The following is a 23,622-nucleotide window of genomic DNA, read 5'->3' on the forward strand; positions in this document are numbered from 1 at the left end:
TATTTTAAATTTAAAAATTACATACGTTTATTTATTTTTGTGTACTATGAGAGAGATAAAATCTGGACTAAGGAGAATATGTGGTTCTTTTCACTTACCATAAAAACTGTGTGCATGTTTCTATTTCTATCTACATTTTATGTAGCAAGCAACTGGCCCTTAGAATGATAGATGAATCAGAAAAGACTGAGTTGGAATTCAAAGCTGGGGACTAAGACCTCAGAGCCCTCCTTGCAACCTGTTCTCCAAATTAGTACCATAGTCAAGTAGCAACCACAGAGGGAGCAGATGAGGGCTGGAGTATACTCAGTGGTATAAATACTTGCCAGCATGTATAAGGCCCTGGGTTTAACCAACCCGGAACCATTTTGAAAAAAAAAAAGAAAAGAAATTAAAAGGAGAAAATTAGATGACAGGTGCTTAATGGATACCACCAGAAATAGTCAGCATCTAGAGCGAGCCTGCATGTGTGAAAAAAAAAATCTTAAATTATGGGTATGTAAGTCTAGGGACTTGTCTTAATTAGTAGCGTTATTAGATTATTTCTGCTGCCTGTGGAGGCGATGCAGGAGTTTCTGGCTTTCAGTTTCAACGTGAGGTCAGTCTTATTATGCCTACTGCGTGGGAGAAATTTGCCAAGATCATTCGCTGAATGCATAGGGACACGTCATGCATCGCATGAGTGGAAGAGTACAAGAAGTTAGTAGTAGAGGCTGGACAAAAAGAAGCTTAAATTCAAAACAAATACTTGGTGAAATTTAGAAAATAAGCTATACCTCCCTGAAAAGTTTAAGGAATTCACTTCCTTCAATAGTTATTGTGATTATCCAAGCCTTTACACTGGTTTTCAACTTGGATTGTCCATTAAAAGAAAGCTTTGTATACCTATTATTGCCTGATCCCCAACTCCAAGGAGTCTGATTGATTTGACCTGTATCTGTGTTGTCCAGCACAGTAGCCACGAGCTACTTGTACTTATTTGGATTAAAAAGCAACTAAGTTTAAGTAAAAATTTAAATTTAGTTAATAATTTTTACTAGTCCAATCTCAAATGCTTGTCAACTATGAGTAACCAGTAATTACCCTGTTAGATAGTAAGTATAACAAATATGTCCATAAAAACTCAAAGTTCTACTAGGCCACCATATTTGGAAGGATGGAACAGGGTCATGTAGACATGAGCCTAACAATAGGGAGAATGTCTGTGAATGGTGATTCTTGGGCAAAGCACAGACATGCAATCATGTGCTATTAATAACTATGGATGTATGCACTGGTCTTACATGGGAGTGGGGACCATCAACAGCCAAGCATGGATGAAGGAGGAACTCAAGGTGCCTTCCCCTCACTGATGAAGTATTTCCTATGGATAGATTTGGAGAGAGGGGAAGTTACTGTCTTCAATGGTACACCTACCAGTGACCCCATCAGCTTTCAAAGGATAGTTCCTATCCAGTGGTCACACAGATGGCCTTAATTAAACCAAATGGATGACACAAGACAACTGAAAGGCATGAATCTAGGAAAGGGAGAGGTAAGGAGGAGATGGGTATTGATAGCAGTTAAAGGGAGATAAAGGAGGATGGGAAGAAGAAAGCAATGCATTATAATATTATAAACATTTTTGAAACTATCAAAGAACTAAATTAATTAATAAATTTAAAAAATACTCCCTTGATCCACCCTTACTGGGGCACCACAGGAGAAGTGGCCCTAATGGCAAGGGTGCAGGAGAGCTGGTTCTGTCCCTCACGGAGGTGGGGGCAGGCAGAAACCTGGATTAACCAACTCAGCTATCACCCAGGCCCAGATCCAGGGCCTTGAGTTGGCCCACCTCAACATCTACACCATCTCTGAGCTGCTAGAACATGGGAAGGGGCCAGTCCTGTAGGACAATAGCTACAGGATCTCCAGGACACAGCACAACAATAGGATATATGAAAGGAGTCTCCGTGAAGGGCCAGTGTTGATGTTGTAACAGAAGTCAGAGGCCTTGAACCAGATCAACGGCTCACTGCAATGAACATGTATGGGTAAAGTTGTTTGGGCAAAAGGGTATACTGTGTGACACACCACAGCTTCTAATGCCGGTACAATGAATGAACATGTGATGGAGAGGGGAGAAAGAGAGAACATCAGCCTGGCACAAGTACAGAGGGACTGGATACATGAGCGCTATGACTCATATGAGAGAAGTCTGTGATTGATAGAGGAGCAGATAGTTGCCCAGACTGCTTGGTATACTGTTTTGTTTGAGATTTTTGTTCTTTTTAACTTTATTTTTTTTTAATTTTCTATTGGGTAAGAGGGTACAAGGGTGAAGGGCAGATGTGTTAGGACTAGGAAATGAGCGAGATTGGGGGTGCATGATGTGAAAATCCCAAAGTATCAATAAAAAGTTAAAAAGTTATTTTTTTTTAAGTTCCCTTGGTTAATTGCTCTACAAGTGGAAGTTTAGATAAATTAACTGCCAGCTTTGGACTAAAAATGTTGCCTTTTTTTTTACTTTAAATAAAGTGTTACTGTTTATTCTGGCTGTAACTTAATTAAGAGCATTTAATAAGATCAATGATTTTAAACCAAAATTAAGAGACTTATTGTCAATAGATCACATTTAGGCAACAAACTAGAACCGATAGAAATTCGTATTTCTGGTGATACCTGTAATTGAACACGCTGATGGAGTGTGTTCATTAAATCTTATGTAAATTTGAAGAAGTTGTTTACTTCTTAGTACAGGAGGAGGCTTTCTGTGAAGTAGTAAAGGCAAAAATGCCATCAAATGTACCACTAAAAATAATGGGTGGAAAAGAATCTTCTTCAGTGGCCTTTTGGTTTGGTTGTTTAGCCTGTTTCACTTATGAATTTTCAGGGTGAAGTTTTGTCTCCAAGATATGATATTCAGCTGTGCTTAGGGCTTGTTTAATTGCACGCTGATTGGTAAATATCTGTTTTGGCACTGGGTTCTTAAGTTTAAAGGAACCTAATTTCAGCATCTTTGTATCTCTTAGTCTTTTTCCAAACTTATTCACTGTTCAGTGAATCTGCCCATATTGGAATAAGTACCCTGTACTCTGCTCTGTAGAGAGAGAGTTCATATGACATCATATTCATAATGAGTGTCCGTTCATTGATCAGCATCATCCCGAGTATCCTGTAGAATCCAATCTTAGATTCAGGTGTTTGTTATGGAAGTAGAGATCAGAAAGAGCAGCTATAGAAGGAATGTCTTTCTCTATCTTATCAGAATGAATGTTGTCACATCCAAGTTTCTCTGTGAGAACCAGGAGGTAATAATGACCTTATTTAGGAATACCCTCTCAGATACACAAGGCAAAATGTGAATTTCTTATTCCCTTTGAAAATGTGTCACTATTTTTGGTTCAACTTTTTAAAATTTTGCTTTAGGAATTTCTTTTGAGAGCATTCTTAAAGCTAGTCTTTGGAGGTAAAGAGATGGCTCGGTGGTAAAGAGCATCAAAGGGGCCTGTTTTCCATTCCTAGCACCCACATGATGGCTCACAATCATCTGTCACTCCAGTTCTAGGTGGTCTGATGCCCTCTTCTGGCCTCTGTGGGCAGCAGGCACACACAAGGTGCACAGACATACATGCAGACAAAACACCCTTCCACATAAAATGAATAAATAAGGATTAAAAAAAAGCTAGACTTCTAAAGCCAGATGGTGGTGGCGCACACCTTTAATCCCAGCACTCGGGAGACAGAGGCAGACAGATCTCTTGTGAGTTTGAGGCCAGCCTGTTCTGCAAGAGCTAGTTTTAGGACAGCCTCCAAAGCCACAGAGAAACCCTGCCTCAAAACAAAACAAAACAAAACAAAAAAAGCTAGACTTCTCTGAAGTCTAGAAAGATAGCTGCACCATATTTTCACTTCTAGTGCTTATTTGTTCTGCCAAGAAGGGTTTTTAATAAGTTAACTATTAGCCTTTGACTAAGAATAAATAAATTTTTTTCTCCTTGAAAGTATAAAATTTCTCACCTGAAAAAAACTTAAATGAAGCAATATAACAAACCACTCTGACTTTCTAGGATCCAAAATTTACTTTTAAAAAAGCCTTTTTACTTTTTAATTGATTTTACTGAGCTATACATTTTTCTCTGCTCCTCACCCTTCCTCTCCCCTCTCCTTCAACCCTCTTCCATGGTCCCCATGCTCCCAATTTACTCAGGAGACCTTGTTGGGAAAAAAAAAAGCCTTCTGATGAAGAAATCTCCCCCTTGTGTTGCCTGTTTGATCACTGTCTAGAATGTAAAATATTCATGGCAGTGGTAAACATTCACTAAACTTAGTGCTTTTTATTGTGGTTTTGACTTTCAGATTCGTGTTCCTAAGTAGTGTTCCAGCTACCTAATGGTTTACTTTAATGGCATATTTTATCTGAAATAGCTAACCATTATTCTTCCTGTAGATAAGTCACAAGAGTCACTGGAGGATACTAGAAATAGGATCAAAGTCAGGGTGCCTGGAATGAGGAGAGGACAAGCAGGTACAGTTTAAGAAGAAGCAAGTGTCAACAGTGAGAGAAAGCAGAGTCTTCCGGACCTTTTGCTGGTCACAAAGCCTCTGGACATTCTCAGCAATCCGAAGGATTAACCTAAAAGACGCCTCATTTTCACTGAGCTCGTTAAAGGAATAGATAAATGGAAATATCCTTCACAATTTATAGTTTTAGGTATAGTCTTAAAATAATTCAGAAGTAAGTGGCAACTGAAGGCTGCCTGTCAAAGGAGGTTAGGCAGACCAACAAAAGATGTAATTGGTGTAATCTAAATGCAATTTCATCACACCATTTTGGGATTTGGTTCTAGTTCTGAAAAATAAAAGCATTATCTATTTCTAAAAATTGGATTTATTTTGTTTAAATCTTGAAGGATGCCAAAATATATTTATCTGCTCTGTCACTGAAGGATTTCCCACATGCTCTGGAAAGCAGTGCATAAAGATCACTTTCTATTTTACTATCTACTTACCTCTCTTTCCAAGGAAATACTAAAAGAGATGGAACGAGCTACACCATAGTCCCATGGGGAAGGGCTACTGCAGACTCAGATTGGGAAAGCCTGTTATTTATGAGGACAAAGGACAGCATGAGTAGTAGTAGATCCATCAGACACATATCCAGATCTCTCAATGAAGATTTATTCCTCACTTCAGTTCTAAAGGTAATCATGATTAGTGGGACAAAAAGATTTAAAGACATAGACAGACTCTTCCATTTTCAACACAGGCTATTGCTGATTTGGTAATGTAAGAAAATGAAAAGAGACGAACCACTTCAAACTTTAGCGGATTAAAGCAGCCCCCACTGGTTTGGTACCATGAGTTGAGTTCAACTAGATAGTTCTTCTGAACTTGACAGTGTTCACATAGAAGACTTCATTCATCTGGAAGATTAGTTAGGGTTGGGTTTAGTTGAGACATTGGGACAAGCAAGTTTTTGCTGTTTTCGATGTGTTCTCTTCATGGCTCTTTTTATAGATAATCTCTCCAACACAGTAGTTAGATTTACGTTATGGAGGCTTAAGGGCTCTAAGAAAGGAGAGGTACTTGTTGGGAATTCTTATACCTTAGACTCAGACTTGTCACAGCACCACCTTCTACCCTGTCTGGGTAGTTAAAAAAAAAATTTCAAGACCAGCCAGGACTGAAGGACAAAGTACAGCAAGCAAACATTCTGTGAGGTGTGGCCCCTACCTGTGAGCTCCACGCATGCCTTTGAGGATTGCCCAGGGTTTTAGGAACTAGGACTGAAAATAAAGCCTGTCCCAGACCACTTTCTCCAACATTCTACTGACTAGAGCCCACTCATATGACTGTTAACTACAAGTAAGAGTAGGACATGAAGTCTAATGGAATTCCCATGGATTATAGGCTACAGATTTTTGTGAGCAGCCATTGTATTTGGATTTCCATCACCTCTTCTGTCAAATGGAATTGTGTAAGGGAATGCTTGATACCCTCAATTGCTATCTTGTATTTATGCTCAATTAATTTCTCCTATCACGATGATTTGTTGTTTTGAATTCTCTTTAAGTCGACACACATGTTCTTGGCTATCATGATGAGGAACTTAGTTTAAGTCAAAGACTGGCATGACCAGAAGCCTACTCAAGAAGCTTGTGAGAGTGGTTCTTGGAGTATTTCGTCATGAATGTGTAAAATGTCACCAATTGTATAAACAGAAGCAAAGCCTAGGAGGCAATATGAGTGCTCATGCGTGGACTCGAAGACTGGAAATTGATATTGACACAGTTGACAATGAAGGACTGCGTGGAAGAAGACTGTTGTGCTTGCAGCATATTTTTCTGATTAGCAAAATTCCCACAAATCAAAACCCTTTACCTGTTTTCTGATTTTCAGTTACAAGGCTGGTTGGAGGGTTTTAGACCTTTTACTGGTTCTACTCAAAGTGGTGATATTTAAATCTTAAAGAGGACTCCTTATCTTCATCTTTCATATTATCCAAATAATGCCAAATACCCAACTTGCCCATCGTTTTTGTATTTCCTTTGAGAGCTTGATTTGGTTCAACCCCATAAAATTTGAGTTCACAAGATATTGTTTCTTGATAATGAGATTACTCACTTAAAGAAGCAGTTACTTTCTCATGGCATATTCACTGACATGACAATACGCATATTTAAAAATGACTTTTTGTTAGGGCTATGAACGTGGACTTGGCTGGAGGATGGGGTGGGTAGCTTTGTCCCTCTTGCCAATGTACCCACACTGAATAAATTGCCTTTTTCTGATTTCACTATTGGACAGGCGTAGTGGTCAGTGCCTTTATAACTCTAGCTACAGAGGGTCATATGCCCCCTTCTGGACTTCATGGGTACTGCATGTATGTGGTACACACAAATACATTTGTGCAAATACTCATAAATATAAAATAAAAATAAATCTATAATAATAATAATAATAGATTAAGAGACCACTCTGATATTAAATGCTGAATATTACTTAATCACCATTTCTTATTGAACACATATAAAACTGCTTCTCCTGTTGATGATTATAGAGTGACTTTGTCTTCTAATTAATATGTAAGCATCATAGGGATTAGGATCACAGCTGCATCACTTAAGAGTTGTGAATCCTTGGGCAAGTTGCTTAATGTCTCAGAGATTCTTTTTATGTCCATGGTGGGAAATCAAAGTATCACTAACTTATCGCTTAGAATTTCTTTCACAAGTAAATGAGTTACTGGCCATAAAATGCTTAGGACAGTGCATGGCACAATCTGAAAATTGAATAATTAATTAAATAAGGTGACTAATGATAAAACAATGAAATTACAGATGTATTATTTTCATGTGATGTAATAATGCTAAATAACTTTAAATGTGCATCTAACATTTATGAAGGATTATCTACCATTAGGTGAAACATATAGCCAGATTTAAAGCACTTTCAACATTTGAGATTTGAGGTTGATGATCATTCCAGTAAGGAACACCAGGTGCCATTTTATTGTTTTTAAATTCTTTCCTCATGCTAAATACATAACACCAACAGAGACTGTATGTGCCTTCCATGATTAGCGCCACAGAATTCCAGTAAAATTCTACTGATTCCTGCACTGGAATCAGAAAGATCATCCATAAAAATCATTTCTCGGTCCAATACAACCATAGCAATTGTTTTATTGAAATTCACTTGAAATCCATGAGAGATTTATAATGTCATGTCAGCAGGCTAACAAAGATGCTTTTTTTTGAACTGTGTTTGGGTTGGTGCCATGTGGAATTCATTGAGATGAAGATACTGAGTGATAAGGATTGTTTTTAATTTTCTCTTTGAGATTATAATATAATTACATCATTTTCCCCTTCCTATTCCTCTCTCCCGACACTCACTATACCTTTGCATAATCTCTTTTAAGTTCATGACCTCTTTTAAAATTAATTGTTGCTATATGTATATATGGAAAAATATATTTTAGGTTTTTTTATTTTTTCTCTGCCCTCCATGGATTTTACACTTCACCTTTCCCTGCTCCCATACCTTTTTAAACATAGTCAGTTGGGTACAGTTACTTGGACCTCCACCCCTTCTGCTCAGAAAGTGAACAACTTCTCAAAGAGTTTTGTTTCCACAAAGAAAAAAACAAAGTATGTGTTATGCTTCCTTATAAAGGAGAATAAATCTGTTCTGGTTTTTAATATTTGTGAAAAAGTCGGGGTTTTAGACGACAGTTTGACAACTGAGACGTTTTTCTAAGCAGAGAAAGCATCCTATGGGCTGTATTGTGCTTTGTCATGCTCTTGGGGATTTCCCAGAGGCATTCAGCTTTCTTTGATGACTTCCTAATAAGGACACTTTGCAGTATGATTCAATTACCATTTGTAGTTTCCTATGGATAGGGTATTATTAAAGTGAAATCCTCTATTAATTCCAGTATTCTTTTTTTTCAACACAGTCTTTTTAAAATACGAAGCAGAGAAATCCAGTTTCAATTTCTCTTTTTGTCCTGTCCTCCCACTTCCTCCCCAGCAAGCATGTTCCCCCTCTCTCCCTCTCCCTCCCTCCCTCCCTCCTTACTTTTCTCTATCTCACTTACATACTCAGTGACACAGCCTATCTATGTTCAAAAGGAGCAGAAACTTCTCACTGATCTGGTAAAAAGATTTTTTTTTCTTCCAAGATTCATGAGGTAGAAGCTATATCTAGCAACAAAAAGTATCCCGGAGTCATTAGAGGGCCAGCTGGGCGGTTTCTCTCACACTTGATAAGATCTTCTGTCTGAAGATTCATTTTTTTCACCAAAAAGTTATTTTTTTTTGTAATAAAAGAGTCAAGTTCCTAGTCCAAGCTAAATTTGGTTAGATTAGAGAGGACAGGACAGACGCCGAGAGTAGGATTCATGGGTAAGCACCAAATCTATATATCTATACTCTTATTTCTTTTGCAGAAGATGATGATGGTAAGATAGCGATTCTGTCGTTCCTAGCTTGTGATTTGGAAAGAAAAGTGAATGATCAGCATGTGGGATGTGTGGCTGCTAAAAACTGCTTTGCGCCGGTAGAGATTTATGAGCACAACTCATTTCCAGACTGATTGATGATGCTGAAGCAGCGGGAAATATGCGAACTGCAGCAGGAAGGAGTGCTCTGCAATTAACGGGTGCAGCATCATTAGTGTGATTGCTCTAAGATTCAGGCACCAGTTGCTTGGAGGTCTCCCAGCCAGAGGTGTTACCTTCCTCTTTCAACTTCTTGCACGTACGGCAGCATCTTACCTGTTGAGGCAAAGACAGATACAGACTTCAGAGAACAATTTATACAGGAAATAAGGCTAATGCTAAAACGGCATGTTACTTAACCAAAAAAGGGAGATCTTAAGCTACTGGATTTGGAAACACTGTCTAGTTTAGCTAACTCTAAATAATCTAGCCAGCCAGTGGTTGTGAACACCATTAGTCCCAGCACTCAGGAGGCAGAGGCAAGCTGATCTCTGTGAGTTCCAGGCTAGCCTGGTCTACAAGAGCTAGTTCCAGGACAGCCAGGGATACACAGAGAAAACCCTGTCTTGAAGACAAAACAAGCAGAAGAATCTGCTATTGACATGACTTGGTGGTAGAAAGAAGGGCAGCTTAACTCCAATGTTCAGGGTCCTACTTTCCTGCTGTAAGAGTAACTTTACTAATAGTTGTTGATTTACTTATTTGCAAGGTGAGGGATTTGGGCTGGTTTCCTCTGAGAGATGATTGCATGCATGTATAGTCGTGTTTATCAGACTAAATTATACATCCTGAAACCTGGCTTCAAATCCTAACTCTGATATTTATTCATTTTATGATCTGGGGAAGTTATATAAGGTTTGTGCCTCAGTTTCTCCATCAACAAAGATAATTGTGCCACTGCCCCCCCCCCCAAGGATGTTGCAACCATTGTGTGAGATAACATAAAGATCTCCGTAACCAATCAATCAACCATGTATACTGTGAGCAGAATTTTCAGGGCCTAATTCATTGCTAGGGGTCAATTGTTCTAACTGATTCAATTATGAAAAGGCAAGAAGAACTGTTGAAGGTTACCCCTGTTGTGAGATATTTCTAATCCATGCAGGTTATTTCTATTTCTACAGCCTGTGTTCCATGCAGGCTATTTTGCTTCCGTGATTTGAGCAAAGCTTTTAAAACTAAGAATCCAATTTATGGGTACTAGACAAGTTCACAGCTCAACTGGAGGGATTCAGAAGTGAAAATGGCCTTTCAGTCTGACATCTTTTTGCTTAAGGGCATTGAATATGTCAATGTATCCCCTCTGTGCTAGCCATTAGCAAGGCTTTTCCTGCAAGAAAATATGTACATGACATTTATTTTTCCCAGATGGTGTTAGTGCAGTTCCAGGTTTGACAATGCTTGTTCCTTTCTCTTGGGCTTATCCGTAATCCACACATGACCATTTCTTTTAACTTTTTTTTACGTATTTATTTATATATGTGCACACACATGTGTTCATGTACATGGCATGACATGCCTGTGGAGGCTTGCAACAAGTGCCTTTTCCCACTGACCTATCTCACCAGTTGATGGCCCTAGAAAGGCCCTTGTATTATGCCCTAATGTTTACATGTTTCCAGTATCTCAGCTATAACCATCTTGTATGATTTCTTTATGGGCTCTTTGGGATATATTCCAAAGAATATGTGTACAATATTGTGTGCAGTCTTGGAGTTAGAAAATGTTGCTCCAAAGGGTTAATTCTAAACATAAAGGTACCTTAATACATTTAAACTGGTGCAGTGGTCAGCAAATATCTTCTGGAAGGGCTAGGACATAAAATTATTCAGCTTTGTGCACTGAGCAGTCTCTGTTGAAAGCTGTTCAGACCCACCCGCCAGCGAAGCCTGGACATTGCCCTAGGCCGTCCCTGAATGAGTGAAGGCAGCTGCACTCCAGTAAACCTTTCAGATTTGACTCATGGGCAGCAGCTGGCTGATTCCTGCCTAGTCAACTTATTACACGCAAAATACTGAGTATTCCCATTTTTTTCAGGTGAGAAAAGTGAACGACAGGGCATGCAAGTTGTTTGGCAAACAGTAAAACTGAGACCCAAGTCTAGGAAGATATTGCTTTTAGCAACTAACCAATGTCAACCAATGGGATGTTTGGCTCCTGAATTCTGCCTGGTTATTTCACCATCTCCATAAGCGCCTTCTCAAATCCGGTGTTCCCAGTCAAGATGTCCAGAAAGCTCCCACAGTAATCCTCCTTCCTCTGCCCTGCCCTGCCTGCTTCTCTGGTGCTTATCATCTTGTAACTTCCTCTGAGTTACTCAGTCCTCGTAGGAGTTTATCAGCTGTCTCTTTTGTTCACTAATGAATCTTAAGTACCTTGAAGAGTTCCTGGCCTATAGAATTCCCCCAGCTAGTGCTTGCTGAAGCAACAGGATAGGCTCTTTGCATGTTTCAGACTTGGACACTTCTCAAGTAACCGTAATATATGAAGGCAAAAGTTCAAAGAAGGCTACTGTTCTTATAAACTCTTTCTAATTTTCTGAAATTCCTGCTCGAGATAAAAAGAACTTTTTTTTTAAATTAAAAAGTCCGGTCTCAATGCATTTTTAAAAGTGTGTGACATAGTAGAGGTATTAAAGCCCCATAACAAAAAGTGTGTCGCGGAGTAACTAGAGTCAGGAGAGGACAATTGAAAGATGATTTCCTGGTGAGTGCATAAAAGAGCAGTCTCTTTGGTGAGTCCAGCCAGGGGTGTAACAATCATACAAACGCTCTCAGCTTTCCCCAGGTGCGCACAAGGAAGGAAGTTTCCTGTCATTGTGGTGTGTTTATTTGGGAGTTATAAAGATCAAGACAGACCTTTTCAGAAAGCGCTTGATTATTGGGCTTGGTATTTCAACTTACGCTGTGCTTCAGTGGTGCATTTTGATTAACCGGGAAGAGTGCCTTTACTAATGTTTATTACACAACACTGGCCACCTTAGGAAAACTGGAAAAAAGATTTACTCGTGACATATATGATCTAAATGACAGACCATTCTTTAGTTCCTAAGCTTACCTTGTGCTTCCTGCCTTCAAGAAACCACGATTCAGCTGGCACCTAGAAAATAGAAATCCACTCCAACCAATAGTGGAACTACTTATCAGAAATTCAGCACACGTTTCTTTTAAGAGATTTTCATATCACTAAAATTGCCAGGCTTCAGGCGAAGATGCAAATTTAGAGTGATGGTTAATATTAATTATAACTTAAATTACCACTTATTCACAGCCTGGCAGGAGCTAATAAGCCCTCCACAAGAAGTTCATTTACATTGCCTTGTGTGATCCACACATGCCTGAGAGTTAATTCTTCCTCTTCCCTTGTGTACTGTTGAGAAAGATGAGGCTCAAGGATGTCCAGAGTCTTGTCAAAACATTCGTATATGGGTGGCACCGAGGCTTGGTACCTTAAATTTTGAAGTGTGCCTTAAAGCTGAAGAACGTGCCAGTTTGATAGTGATAATCTGCCCCTGCTGATTCTGAAATACTGGCTCCACAGAAAAATATTTTGAGCAGGCCTACACCAATCCTTTTCTGGCCTTCTTGGTCGGAACAGTTTATTCTTGGGTGTGGTTAAAGAGATACTCCAATTAGAGTCCAACCCCAAACACATAACAAAACAGTGTGGTGTAGGCTCAAACCAAAATTATTTCAATCAATATTATTTCATGGAAAAATCAAGTCTGTTTGTAAAGAAACACAGACTGGCTCAAAAGAATGACCTTTCTGAATAAAAGATAAATATTGGGTTTGGGGTTTGCCTTTTGATTCTTTTTGCCTAAATGTGGATACATACACTTCTGCTGAAAAAGATATCTGTCTAGTTAAAGCTGTTGGTGAGTTGCTCTCCAGTTAATCAAAATTCTATTTTATTGAGACTTTTGTTTGTTTTTTATAAATTGGCTTGTGGCATTTGCATTTCTTGAGGCTGGTTCAAAAATAAGTCCTAAGGTTTTACTTACATGCATAATATACAGAGTCCTACATAAGATGCATAAAAATATATAGTTTGTGCCTCTGATGATAAACAAAATGTATAAATGATTGTTAAGATTTCCTGACACCATCATTTTAAGAGGATTCTCTGTAATTTGAGCTTAACAGCAGACCTAATGTATACTCTGTCAGGGTTACTCACCCTCTGAACTATTAGTATTTTGAATCAGATAGACATTTACTATGGCAAAGTGTTTTGTGCTTTAGGAGATAATTTGTAGTGTCCCTCTGGTATCAAACACACACACACAAGTGAAACACACACGTGCCACACACATACACACACACACACACACACACACACACACATACACACATCTCCCTTTTATTCAATCGTTCTGGGAATGATTTTATAATTTTGTGCTATCACTGAGTTTTGTGTTTATGTCTTACTTTTTTCATGAAATCTGATGAGTAGGCATGGGTACCACAGATTGTCTACCCTGGATCACATGTAATCTCTCTCTCTCTCTCTCTCTCTCTCTCTCTCTCTCTCTCTCTCTCTCTCTCTCTCTCTCTCTCTCTTCTTACTCCCCTTCGCTCTATGTGTGCTTGGCTTTTGGGGATAGTATATACATAGCCCAAGCTGTCCTCAAACTCAAGATCCTCTAGACTCTATGTTTCCAGTTTTAAGCTCACATGTATGCACCTCCATGCCCTGATGCCTAACATCTCTTCATTTCTTATCTCTTCATCTTTGACTTGTTCTCTCCTTGATTTCTTTAAGAAATTTCTTAGTACCATCTTTTCCTTTGCAAATCTGGTTGTGTTCCTCTTTAGTCAGTGTTCCTGATATACTGGCCTCTACCTGTTAAGAAAAACAAAATGAATCTACTATGCCTTGCTTACACAGAAGGCTTCAGAGAATTTTTATGCCCTGTCTTCTTCCGGCCTTTACCTACTGCTATTTCCATTCTTCCAGATGCCTGTAATAAGCCTGTGTCCTCAAACTCATTACCTTCGTAACTAGTGTTTGCTTCAAATTTGACTTTCTGTTCTGAAAACCCTTATCCCTCTTAGTCAACTTTCAAGTCTCCATCAAAACATTACCTTATCTACAAATCCTTCTTTGATCTGCAGACAGATGGTACAGCTCTGTCCTCAGGCACCCACTGCATTTGATGTGATATGTGATGCTTATTTCTAACACCACAATCTGTGTACTTTCTAGACTGTGTTCTTCTTACATGAAAGTTAACTCTTTGAAGACAAAGATTGTGCAGCCACCTAAATAAACCCAAGCCTACTACAGTGCTTACCACATCGTACATGCTCCTGAATATTGTTTGAATTTACCAGGAGAATAGAGTAAATAAAAACAAAATATGATAGTAGGGATCCGTGAATTTCATTTGAAACTATAGTTCAGAGATTGGGAGACTGTATGTAGGCCACCCGTCAAATGCAGCCTGCATATCGAATTTTGTAAACAAGTTTTATGGAAATATGCTGCAATGCATTCTTTTATAAATTACCTATGGCAACTCAAATACCCGAGAGGCAGTTAAGTTGTTGAGACAGGATCAAGATGGCCTACAAAATATGAAATATTGACTGTCTGACCATTGACAGAAAGGGGTTGCCAATCTCAGCTAATAGGTAATTGAGTCCTCTACAGGTCACATTTTTAAATACTTTTTTTAAAAAAAGACTATGTCGCTTCATTTTGACCCTTAGATAAAAATCAGTTTCTTAGGTATCCAAACTTCATATCTAAAAGGCACGATCATAGGCCAACAATATGGCTCAGTGAGTAAATGCACTTAATACTGTTCTCAGGAACATGAGTTCAATATAAGGAACCCCAGAATGGAAGAAAAAACTGATCGTGACAAGTTGGCCTCTGACTTCCACATATATTCTTTGACACACTTGTGCCTGTACACACACACACACACGCATGCATGTGCACGCACTAGCAACCAATTGTGAAGTAAAATTTAATCTCACAAACTCATCTAAGATTTCTCATCTGGGGAAAATGCAACTCACAGACAACATACTACCTCCGTGGATGTGAATTAGGGGCACAACCAAGACCTGAGTCCCCAGATCTTAACTGCTTAAAATTGAGCATGCTCCAATAGACAAAAGAAAGAAAAGAATAGACTAGTCTTGGACTTTTTATCAATTGACTAGGTAGCCTACTCTCTTGGGGGTATATTTGTCAACTTACTCTCCTAACATCCACCGCCCAAAGCCTGCTGAGAACATGTGAGTGCTTCCTAGCCACTGAATGCTCTTCATAGAAGTCAAAACCACTACTACCAACAAAATTCCCTCTTGACTGTGGAGGAAATGCTGCCTCTTTGAATCCATGGCACTGTGTTTATTATCTATGATTTGCGAATGACCTCTTCGGAAGCAAGGGATGGTGAGTTTCAGAGGAGTGGGAAGTAGTTTTTTTTCATGGGTCATCACATCCTCCCAGTCTTCAGTGTGGTTAGGAGGCACCACTCTCCTCAGGCAGCAGAGGTGTGTTTAAGTACACACAAATGTGCCCTTATACTTGTAGGACAATATGCTTAGATTTACTGGTGTAGACTACATTAGAGTCAAATGTCTCTATAAATTTGAATTATTACTTATCATCTGTTTGTACTTATTTTGTTAAAAAAACATGGCTCATGAAAGTGCTATAAGTAGAAATGGTGGTCACTATTTTGCCATAGACTTTAAAGTCACAGACTTTTAGCTTGGTTCTTAGAATTTTGTGAAACTTATTCAACCTATATGTAAAGAGATATATATTCATCTCCTGTACCAGTACCATATTATTATAATTGTTGATATTATATTACCATGGTGACATAATGTTCCTTAAACATATATTACAACAATATATTACATACATATGTGTTCAATGTTGAAATCATGCCCCGTGCTCGGTGTTTGGGGGACCTCCATCCACAGATAGAATTGACCATGAAGTAAATATTTCCTAAAATGAAAATCTTACATTTGTACTGAACATGTTCAAATCTTTCTCTTTTGCCATTATTTTCTAAATGATACATGACTGTAACAATGATTTGTACATTATCTAAATTGTGCTAGGTGGTAAAAGAAATTTAGAAATTATTCAGATCATACAAGAGGATATATGTGGCAATACTGAAAGTTTAAAATAAAAGTCTTGGGCATCTGTCTATTTTAAAATCCATGGGGACTGCTGAAGTAGATGCCACTGGATACTTAGTAGAAATGATATTGCTATATAGGATAATTTAGCAAGATCATTTATTCAATGCTGCCATTATGTTATTGATAAGGTAAAAGATGTTGGCCACCCCAGTGAGTTGGTAGATGGATTAAAAAACACACGGCACAAACAATGATACACAGTACTCTCTCAAAACACATTTGTCCCCTATATGAGCCACACATGATAGCAAGGGCAAGCAGTTTTTCCTGTTATGAAAATACACACAAAACCCCAGTTTCTATATATACCTATAAGAACAAATAGAACCCTTGTGACTTCTTTCCACATGGTTTTCTTCAGGTGAGAGTTTTGGACCCAGGAGTCATTTTAGCGACTTGGATTTTTGCAACCAACTAAGAAAATTCATGCTAAGCTAAGACAGAACTTGGTTTGGGGACAAGAGAACCAGCTGTAGAACACAAATGTGGAATGTGTTTGCCTTTGTCACTGTCTAAGAGAGAAGGAAGTCTGTGACAAATGAGGGAACTGTGTAACGCTTCATGTTTTCCCTCGGTCTGCAGGGTGACTTCACCTGGAACAGCATGTCTGGCCGCAGCGTGCGCCTGAGGTCAGTCCCCATCCAGAGCCTCTCGGAGCTGGAGCGGGCACGGCTGCAGGAAGTGGCTTTTTGTCAGCTACAACAGGACTGTGACCTGGGCTGTCAGATCACCGTCCCCAAAGGTAAGGCCCTGTTCACACGTTCTGCCTTTCTGTGGGGGCTGTGAAGTCAGCCACCTGCTTTGCCAAAGCCCCAGGCTGCAGATTCCTCTGACGCCTGGCATGAACACAGAATGGAAAGTACAGCTTCTTGGTGGGAGGCTTATATCCCTGTCTGTTTGGAAAGACGTGTCCATGCAGGACAGTGTACATGCCAGCTAGTTCAAACAAACAAACAAACAAGAAACGGTTAACTGGGAATATCTCAAAAGTCTTCGTGGCTTGACATTAACCAAGGAGAAAGCTTACAGAAAGATCAACGAAAAGATTTGGAGAAAAAAAAAACTGGGCCTATCTCAATTTGATTTCAAAATCAGCGTCTGAGAAGAGCACCTCATATCTTTTAAGCTTGCAGGTTTGAGCTCATGCAAACAGAGAGAATCAGGGATGCCGTGGGTGTGAACTCCTTTTGTAGCCAGTCTTTCCTGGTGTGCCTGGGCAGCACTTTGCTACTGTGACACATAAGCACAGGCACACCTGCTTGATAGTGGTTTGACGTAGGGCCTGGCTCCCATTAAAGCTGGGAATGGGGCACCTGAATTCTTGTAGTTCATAGAAGTCTGTCTCTGAATGGTTATCGTAATCTGTAAAGGCAGTTTTTATATTTGCGTGAAGCCAAAAAAAAAAAAAAAGAAAAATACAGAATGGAAAGCCATAATTTATTATGCAGATTATAGTAAGCTTTTTCATAAAGAGTTTTGACTAATGTGTTTGAAATAAAAGCACAAGAAGAATAAGGACAGCAAGTTTCTGAAAGATAGACATGTTGTGAATATTTATCCATTAGATAATAAGTCCATGAATACAGAAATAAAAGCACAAGCAGAATAAGGACAGCAAGTTTCTGAAAGATAGACATGTTATGAATATTTATCCATTAGATAATAAGTCCATGAATACATGTGTGTCATAGTTTATCTTAGAGTTCCCCAGAGGTTCATGTGTTGAAGGCTTTATCCCTATGGCTGAGGTATGGTTTTAGGAATGTGATTGGATCCCAAGGGCTCTGACATTTACCAATAGGTTAACCTATGCAATAATGATATCTGTAGGATGAATGTGGCCTCTTAATCCCCAGGCAAACCCCCAAACAGAAGTTCTTAACAGTGTCAGATTCACTATGTGAATAAATTCCCCAAGGAAAATAAACAGTGTCTGGAACCAAAAGAAATAATACCATTCCTGATAAGACAGGAGACTCATAGGGCATAAAAACCCATTCAAACTCACATATCCGTTTCCTGTCACTTTGGGGGGTAATTGTGTGGGATGATTTGTAGAGACTACAGCTTCCTGGTCTCAGATAAAGATACTCTGGCATACTCTATAACTTCAGAATTCATCAGAAAGAAGGAAGAATTGAGGTTCATGGGAGTTGGGAAGTCACTGAGACACTGAGATAATCCCCTACAATGAATGACAGTGGAGAATTTTACCTTGGGCTGGAGCCATAATGGCTAGACATTGGTTATATGGGCAAATATTTGGGTGAGTTAGAAGAAGGGAGAGGACCATGTGGAATTTCAGTTCATCTTGCTTCTGCGCTTCCAGTGAAGTCAGATGCAGTTTTATTTAGGAGTAAAGATGGGGAGGAGGTCTTAGAAGTCTCAGAGAGAGAAAGAAAAATGGAAGAAATGGGATCTCTAATGGACCAGCAATAATGCTGGATTTCAGAGAAGCTGAAGATCCATATGCAATTAGTAGCTGGAAATTTAGAATGTGAAATAAGCTTCCTGACATTTAAGCATTGTTAAAATAAATATGCTTCGTTTTTTTATTTAAATCCCTTAGCCCTAATTCATCAAAGTCTCCTTCAATTAATTTTAGCACAGAGTTTAATGAAAGGAGAAAGGTCCATCGCTAATTGAAAATGTGTGCATAATCTGCAGTACGATGATACTCAAAAGATGCCTGCATCTTAAAACTATGATTAACATAGTATCCCACAGGACAGAAAGAATCTTCCAAATGTGATACAGTAGCATCCTTGAGATAAGGTAACTCTCTGACCTTGTCTGAAAGGGCCCAGACTAATCACACAAAAAAATTGTAAGTGAAGAGACTTTCCCAGTCACAGTCGGGAAGGAAAGGATTGTGGAAGAAGGGTCAGAGACGTGAAATGCTATTGACTTTGAAGATGAAACAAAGGATCCATAATTAAAGGGACATAGGTGGCCCTGGGAGATGAAAAGGTCATTGGAATAGACACTCTCCTGAAATGCCCCAAAGGACACAGTCCTTCCGACACCGTGATTTTAGCTCATGGAGATCCATTTCAGATTTTTACCCCCAGTATTGCAAAGCAATAAATTGGAGTTGCTTAGTTCTAAGTTTGGAGTCATTTGTTACAGCAGTGTTAGAAAACCAAAACATTATCCAAGGGAATCATTAAAATAAAAGACAATGGGGTTTAAGTTGAATATGAATGGAAGTTAGGGTGTTTGCTGTGGGCAGTAATACCAATACTCAGAAGTCTGAGGCAGGAAGATTGTGAGTTCAAGGCCAGCTTGGGCTACCTAGCAAGCTCCTGAATCAAAATAGGGGAATAGCAAGCATTTTTTTGTTGAAATAAATAATCAATAATATAAACATGCCAACTATTTCATGAATAATCTATAAACAGAATGTGATTTCAAATAGTAGCACCAATGTTAATTTGGAAATTTCACAAAATTGATCTGAATATAATTTAAGTCTCTAATTGTGTAAATACAGTCAGGGAGATCTAATCAACCTAACAGATTATCCTTGCTCATTTGTTAAAGTTTGCCGTGAAATTCAAGCAATTAAAAACATACTGCATTGATGCACAAAAAGTGGTAAGTAGGAGACAACAGTTAAAATAAATCAAAACATATATGAGATTCTATTATATGACAAGCATGCATTATTTTTATTACTAGGGGGAACTTATAGAATGTTGTTATTTTGAGGCAATGAGACAATCACTGAAGAAATAAAGTTGGATTGTGACCAAAATGAGTTGATGTAAAAGAAAGATTTGATTATACAAAAATGAAAGTATAAATGGATAAGAAAACATTAGGGAATATCTTTATATTATAAAGGGACCACTCAGAAAACACAGAGAGGAATAAAACCCATAGCATAAAAACCAGAGGGCTGGGAGATGGTTCAGTAGGTAAAATGTTTGCCTCAAAAGCATGAAAACCTGGATTTGATTCCTACTACCCATATAAAAGTCAGGCATAATATCGAGGAGGCATGAACAAGAAGACTCTAGAAGTTTTCTGGCCAGTCAATCTAGGCAAATATGAACTCCATGTTCAGAAAGAGATCTTGTATTAAAAAGGTAAAGTAAGGATGAGAGTGGGCAAGAAAGATGCTCAAGACTGACCTCTGACCTCTGACCTCCACATACAAGCATACATATGTGCGTGCAGACTTGCACGTGCATTCTACTCTTAAAAATAGAATCATTTGTGTGCCAAATAAGCACATAAGTTTTCATCACACATTTGATGAGTAAGATGTTAATTTATAACTTACAAAGAAGAAAAATCTAGATAAAATTCAAATAAATTACACGCAGCTCACAGAAAAATGCAATAAATATAAAAGAATTAAAAGGTACCATTATATTTATTGGAGAGATACAAGCTCAACAGTAAGATTTTTTTCTCAAACTGTCACAGATCCAAAAAGTTGGATACGGTATTTCATAGGTCAATAGATGTTTTTCATATACTGTTGATAGGAGTGTAAAATATTGAATTCCAATTTGACATTCCAATTTGAAATGGCACACCAATTCTTCTGACAACATTTGTTGTATCTAATATACTCAACGAATTACCTAAGCGAGACTACCAGCTTGATGATGCCTTCCTAAAAAATGTCTTTTTTGCTCAAGCATCATTCAAGGGAGATTGGTCAAAGAAAAGAGAAAAGTTGTTTCTGCTTCATGCAGCTACACAGATGCACGTTTCTTGCATCCTGTGGCCTGTCCCTTCCTTATATTTACTGATCTGGTAGAGATTAAACATACTAAATAAACAATGAACATTTTCATAAGCTTTATAAAAATGAGATTGCAGCTTCTAAAGATAAGATTTAGGATGCAGCAGCTTTTGAAAAGCCTAGAGAACATAAAAAAAATCTTTAATGGCTTTAATCAGAGAGTTTCCAGCAGTAGTAATATTTATCAGGGTTTTCTCTGTCAGACATAGAGGGATTGCCACTATAGAAGCAACCAGGAATGATTTCTGACTGTTCAGATAACTACATTTGCGGGGTCTCTTTAATCAGACTAACGAGTCTATAAATAACACAGATTTTACTACCAGGATCAGGAAGCACATATGGAAAGATCTTAAATATCATTTAGTGTGTTACATTTAATGAATATTTGATAGCTTCTTAGTAGTAGTGGTCAAAGCAGGAGTTGGCAAATGAACTAGTGGGTCCAACCTAAGTCACAGCTCAGGTTTGCAAACTAAGTTATATTGGAAAATTGGAAAAGCATGACTGCTTTTACTTCACATCACAGCTGAGAGGTTATGATAAATGCTAGAGAGGTGGCTCAGTGGCTGAGAATGATTACTGCTCTTTCAGACTACCTGAGTTCAGATTCCAGCACCTATGTCAGGTAGTTCACAACTGCCTATAACTCCAACTCTGGGGGATCTGACCACTGCTCTAGCCTCTGTGGGTACACACACACACACACACACACACACAATTGGCAGATACTCACAATACACTTGTATTTGTGACATTTGTGTGGCTTGGTCTTCATGTGGGACTCCTAACAGCGGGAGCAGGAGCTGCCTTTGAATCTTTTGCTGACTTTTGGAAATCTATTCCTTGTATTAGTTTGCCTTGTCCAGCCTTAATACAAGGGGAGGTGCTTAGTCTTAATGAAACTTGATATGCCCTGTTTTGCTAATATCTTTGGGAGGCCTGCCCTTTTCTGAATTGAAATGGAGGAGGAGTGGATGGGGGGCAGACGGGAGGTGGTAAGGAGGAACTGGGAGGAGAGGATGGAGGAAAAACTATGACCAGGATAAAAATTAATTAATTAATTAAAAAATAAAACCAAACTTTAAGAAAAGCCCAATAAAATAAAACTAAAATAGTAGAGTTGATAAATATGATTGAAATATATAATATTCTTGTATGGAAATAGCATAATGAAACCCCTTATTTTGTACAAGTAATCTATAATATTATCAAACAAAAGCATATCTTATGTGCAGTAATAATGGCTATTTGAGCCTTTATAGGAAAAAAATGCTGACGCTTTGTTGAAGGTAAAATGAAAGGAACTAGCTGATTTTTTTTCCACAATTAGTATAGGATATTACTGTAGGTGGGGTGGCTTAACCTCATTGTATTTAAGTTTTTTTAAAATATTTATTTATTTATTATGTATACAATATTCAGGCCAGAAGAGGACACCAGACCTAATTACAGATGGTTGTGAGCCACCATGTGGTTGCCGGGAATTGAACTCAGGACCTTTAGAAGAGCAGGCAATGCTCTTAACCACTGAGCCATCTCTCCAGCCCCCTGTATTTAAGTTTTTAAAGAGAAATCCTTTCATAAGAAGTAAATTGCATATTCATTTTCTTAAATCAATGTGCTTAATTTGTAATTTTTATTTCCTTTCTTTCTTGATTCAGTTAATATCTGGTATAAGACTTGAGAAAGATTTTGCTTATGAGTTTTAAAAATGGTATTAAATAGTTAATGGTTTAAGAAGCTGAAGACAATAGTCTAATAAAGAGTGTTCCAAATTTTTTTTACAAAAGCACCCTAACACCTCAAAATGGCTCAATTATCTGGCCGCCTATTAAAGCATATCCTTGCCGTTATCCTTTACAAAACCCAATAAGCAACTCAATGAAACAACAAAAATATGTGTTCTTGGTATGCCAAGAATACCGTGGCTGCTTTGTGACTTATATGTTGATTTCGAAAGTTAGAGTAACATGGTAGATAAGAGAAGCAAAGTTTGGTCAGTAGTTCTCAATTTATGGGGTGTGCCCTCTTTAGGGGGTCTAACAGTCATTTCACAAAAGTTACTGAAGACCATCAGAGAACACAGACATTTATACTACAATTCATAGCAGTGGCAAAATTACACTCAAGAAACAGCAGCAAAAATAATGATATGGCTGGAAGTCACTGCAACATAAGGAAACATATTAAAGGGTCACAGCATTAGGAAGGTGGAGAACCAATGGCTTAGCTTGTCATGTAGTAATCTGGATCGCAAAAGGTATCCTGCTCTGTGTTGTGCTATCTTTGCTGGAAACATCCAGGTGTGATGTGCTCAATCTCCCTTTAGAAATTTCTGGTGTGCATAAAAACCAACCTGTATCGTAGACCAGAATCCACAATCTGATTTAAAAAAAAAGCCCCAAGGAATCAGCACTACCAAATTTGTATGACTTCTAGGCTTGGAAGTCCTCAAAGAGGGTTTCTACTGCAAGGAGTTTTGGAACTAATGGTGCCTTCTTTGTGTCCACCATCATTTCTATGGTCCTCCCACAGAAGATCATTACTTCTCATGGGACTGGACTATATATCATTTACCTTTGACTCTAGAACACCAGATACAGGGCACAGTACACCAGTAAGTCTGAGAGAAGTGAGTGAACGTGTGCATACTCTTCTTTAAAGCTAAGCTTCTCCCTTTACTCTTCCCTACC

At 38.4% G+C, this 23,622-nt stretch overlaps 1 protein-coding gene across 2 annotated transcripts in view; it reads left to right on the top strand.

Annotated features, from left to right (window-relative positions):
• Arhgap6 (Rho GTPase activating protein 6) overlaps positions 1 to 23,622 on the top strand; it is a 511,034-nt gene that overhangs the window by 407,459 nt on the left and 79,953 nt on the right. For both annotated transcript variants that reach the window (XM_038316286.1, XM_038316287.1), the window contains exon 2: positions 16,750 to 16,909. In XM_038316286.1, the coding sequence (XP_038172214.1) occupies positions 16,750 to 16,909 (160 nt within the window). The remainder of the gene's footprint in view (positions 1 to 16,749; positions 16,910 to 23,622) is intronic.

Source organism: Arvicola amphibius, chromosome X (assembly GCF_903992535.2).
Source record: "Arvicola amphibius chromosome X, mArvAmp1.2, whole genome shotgun sequence".
NCBI classification, from domain to species: domain Eukaryota; kingdom Metazoa; phylum Chordata; class Mammalia; order Rodentia; family Cricetidae; genus Arvicola; species Arvicola amphibius.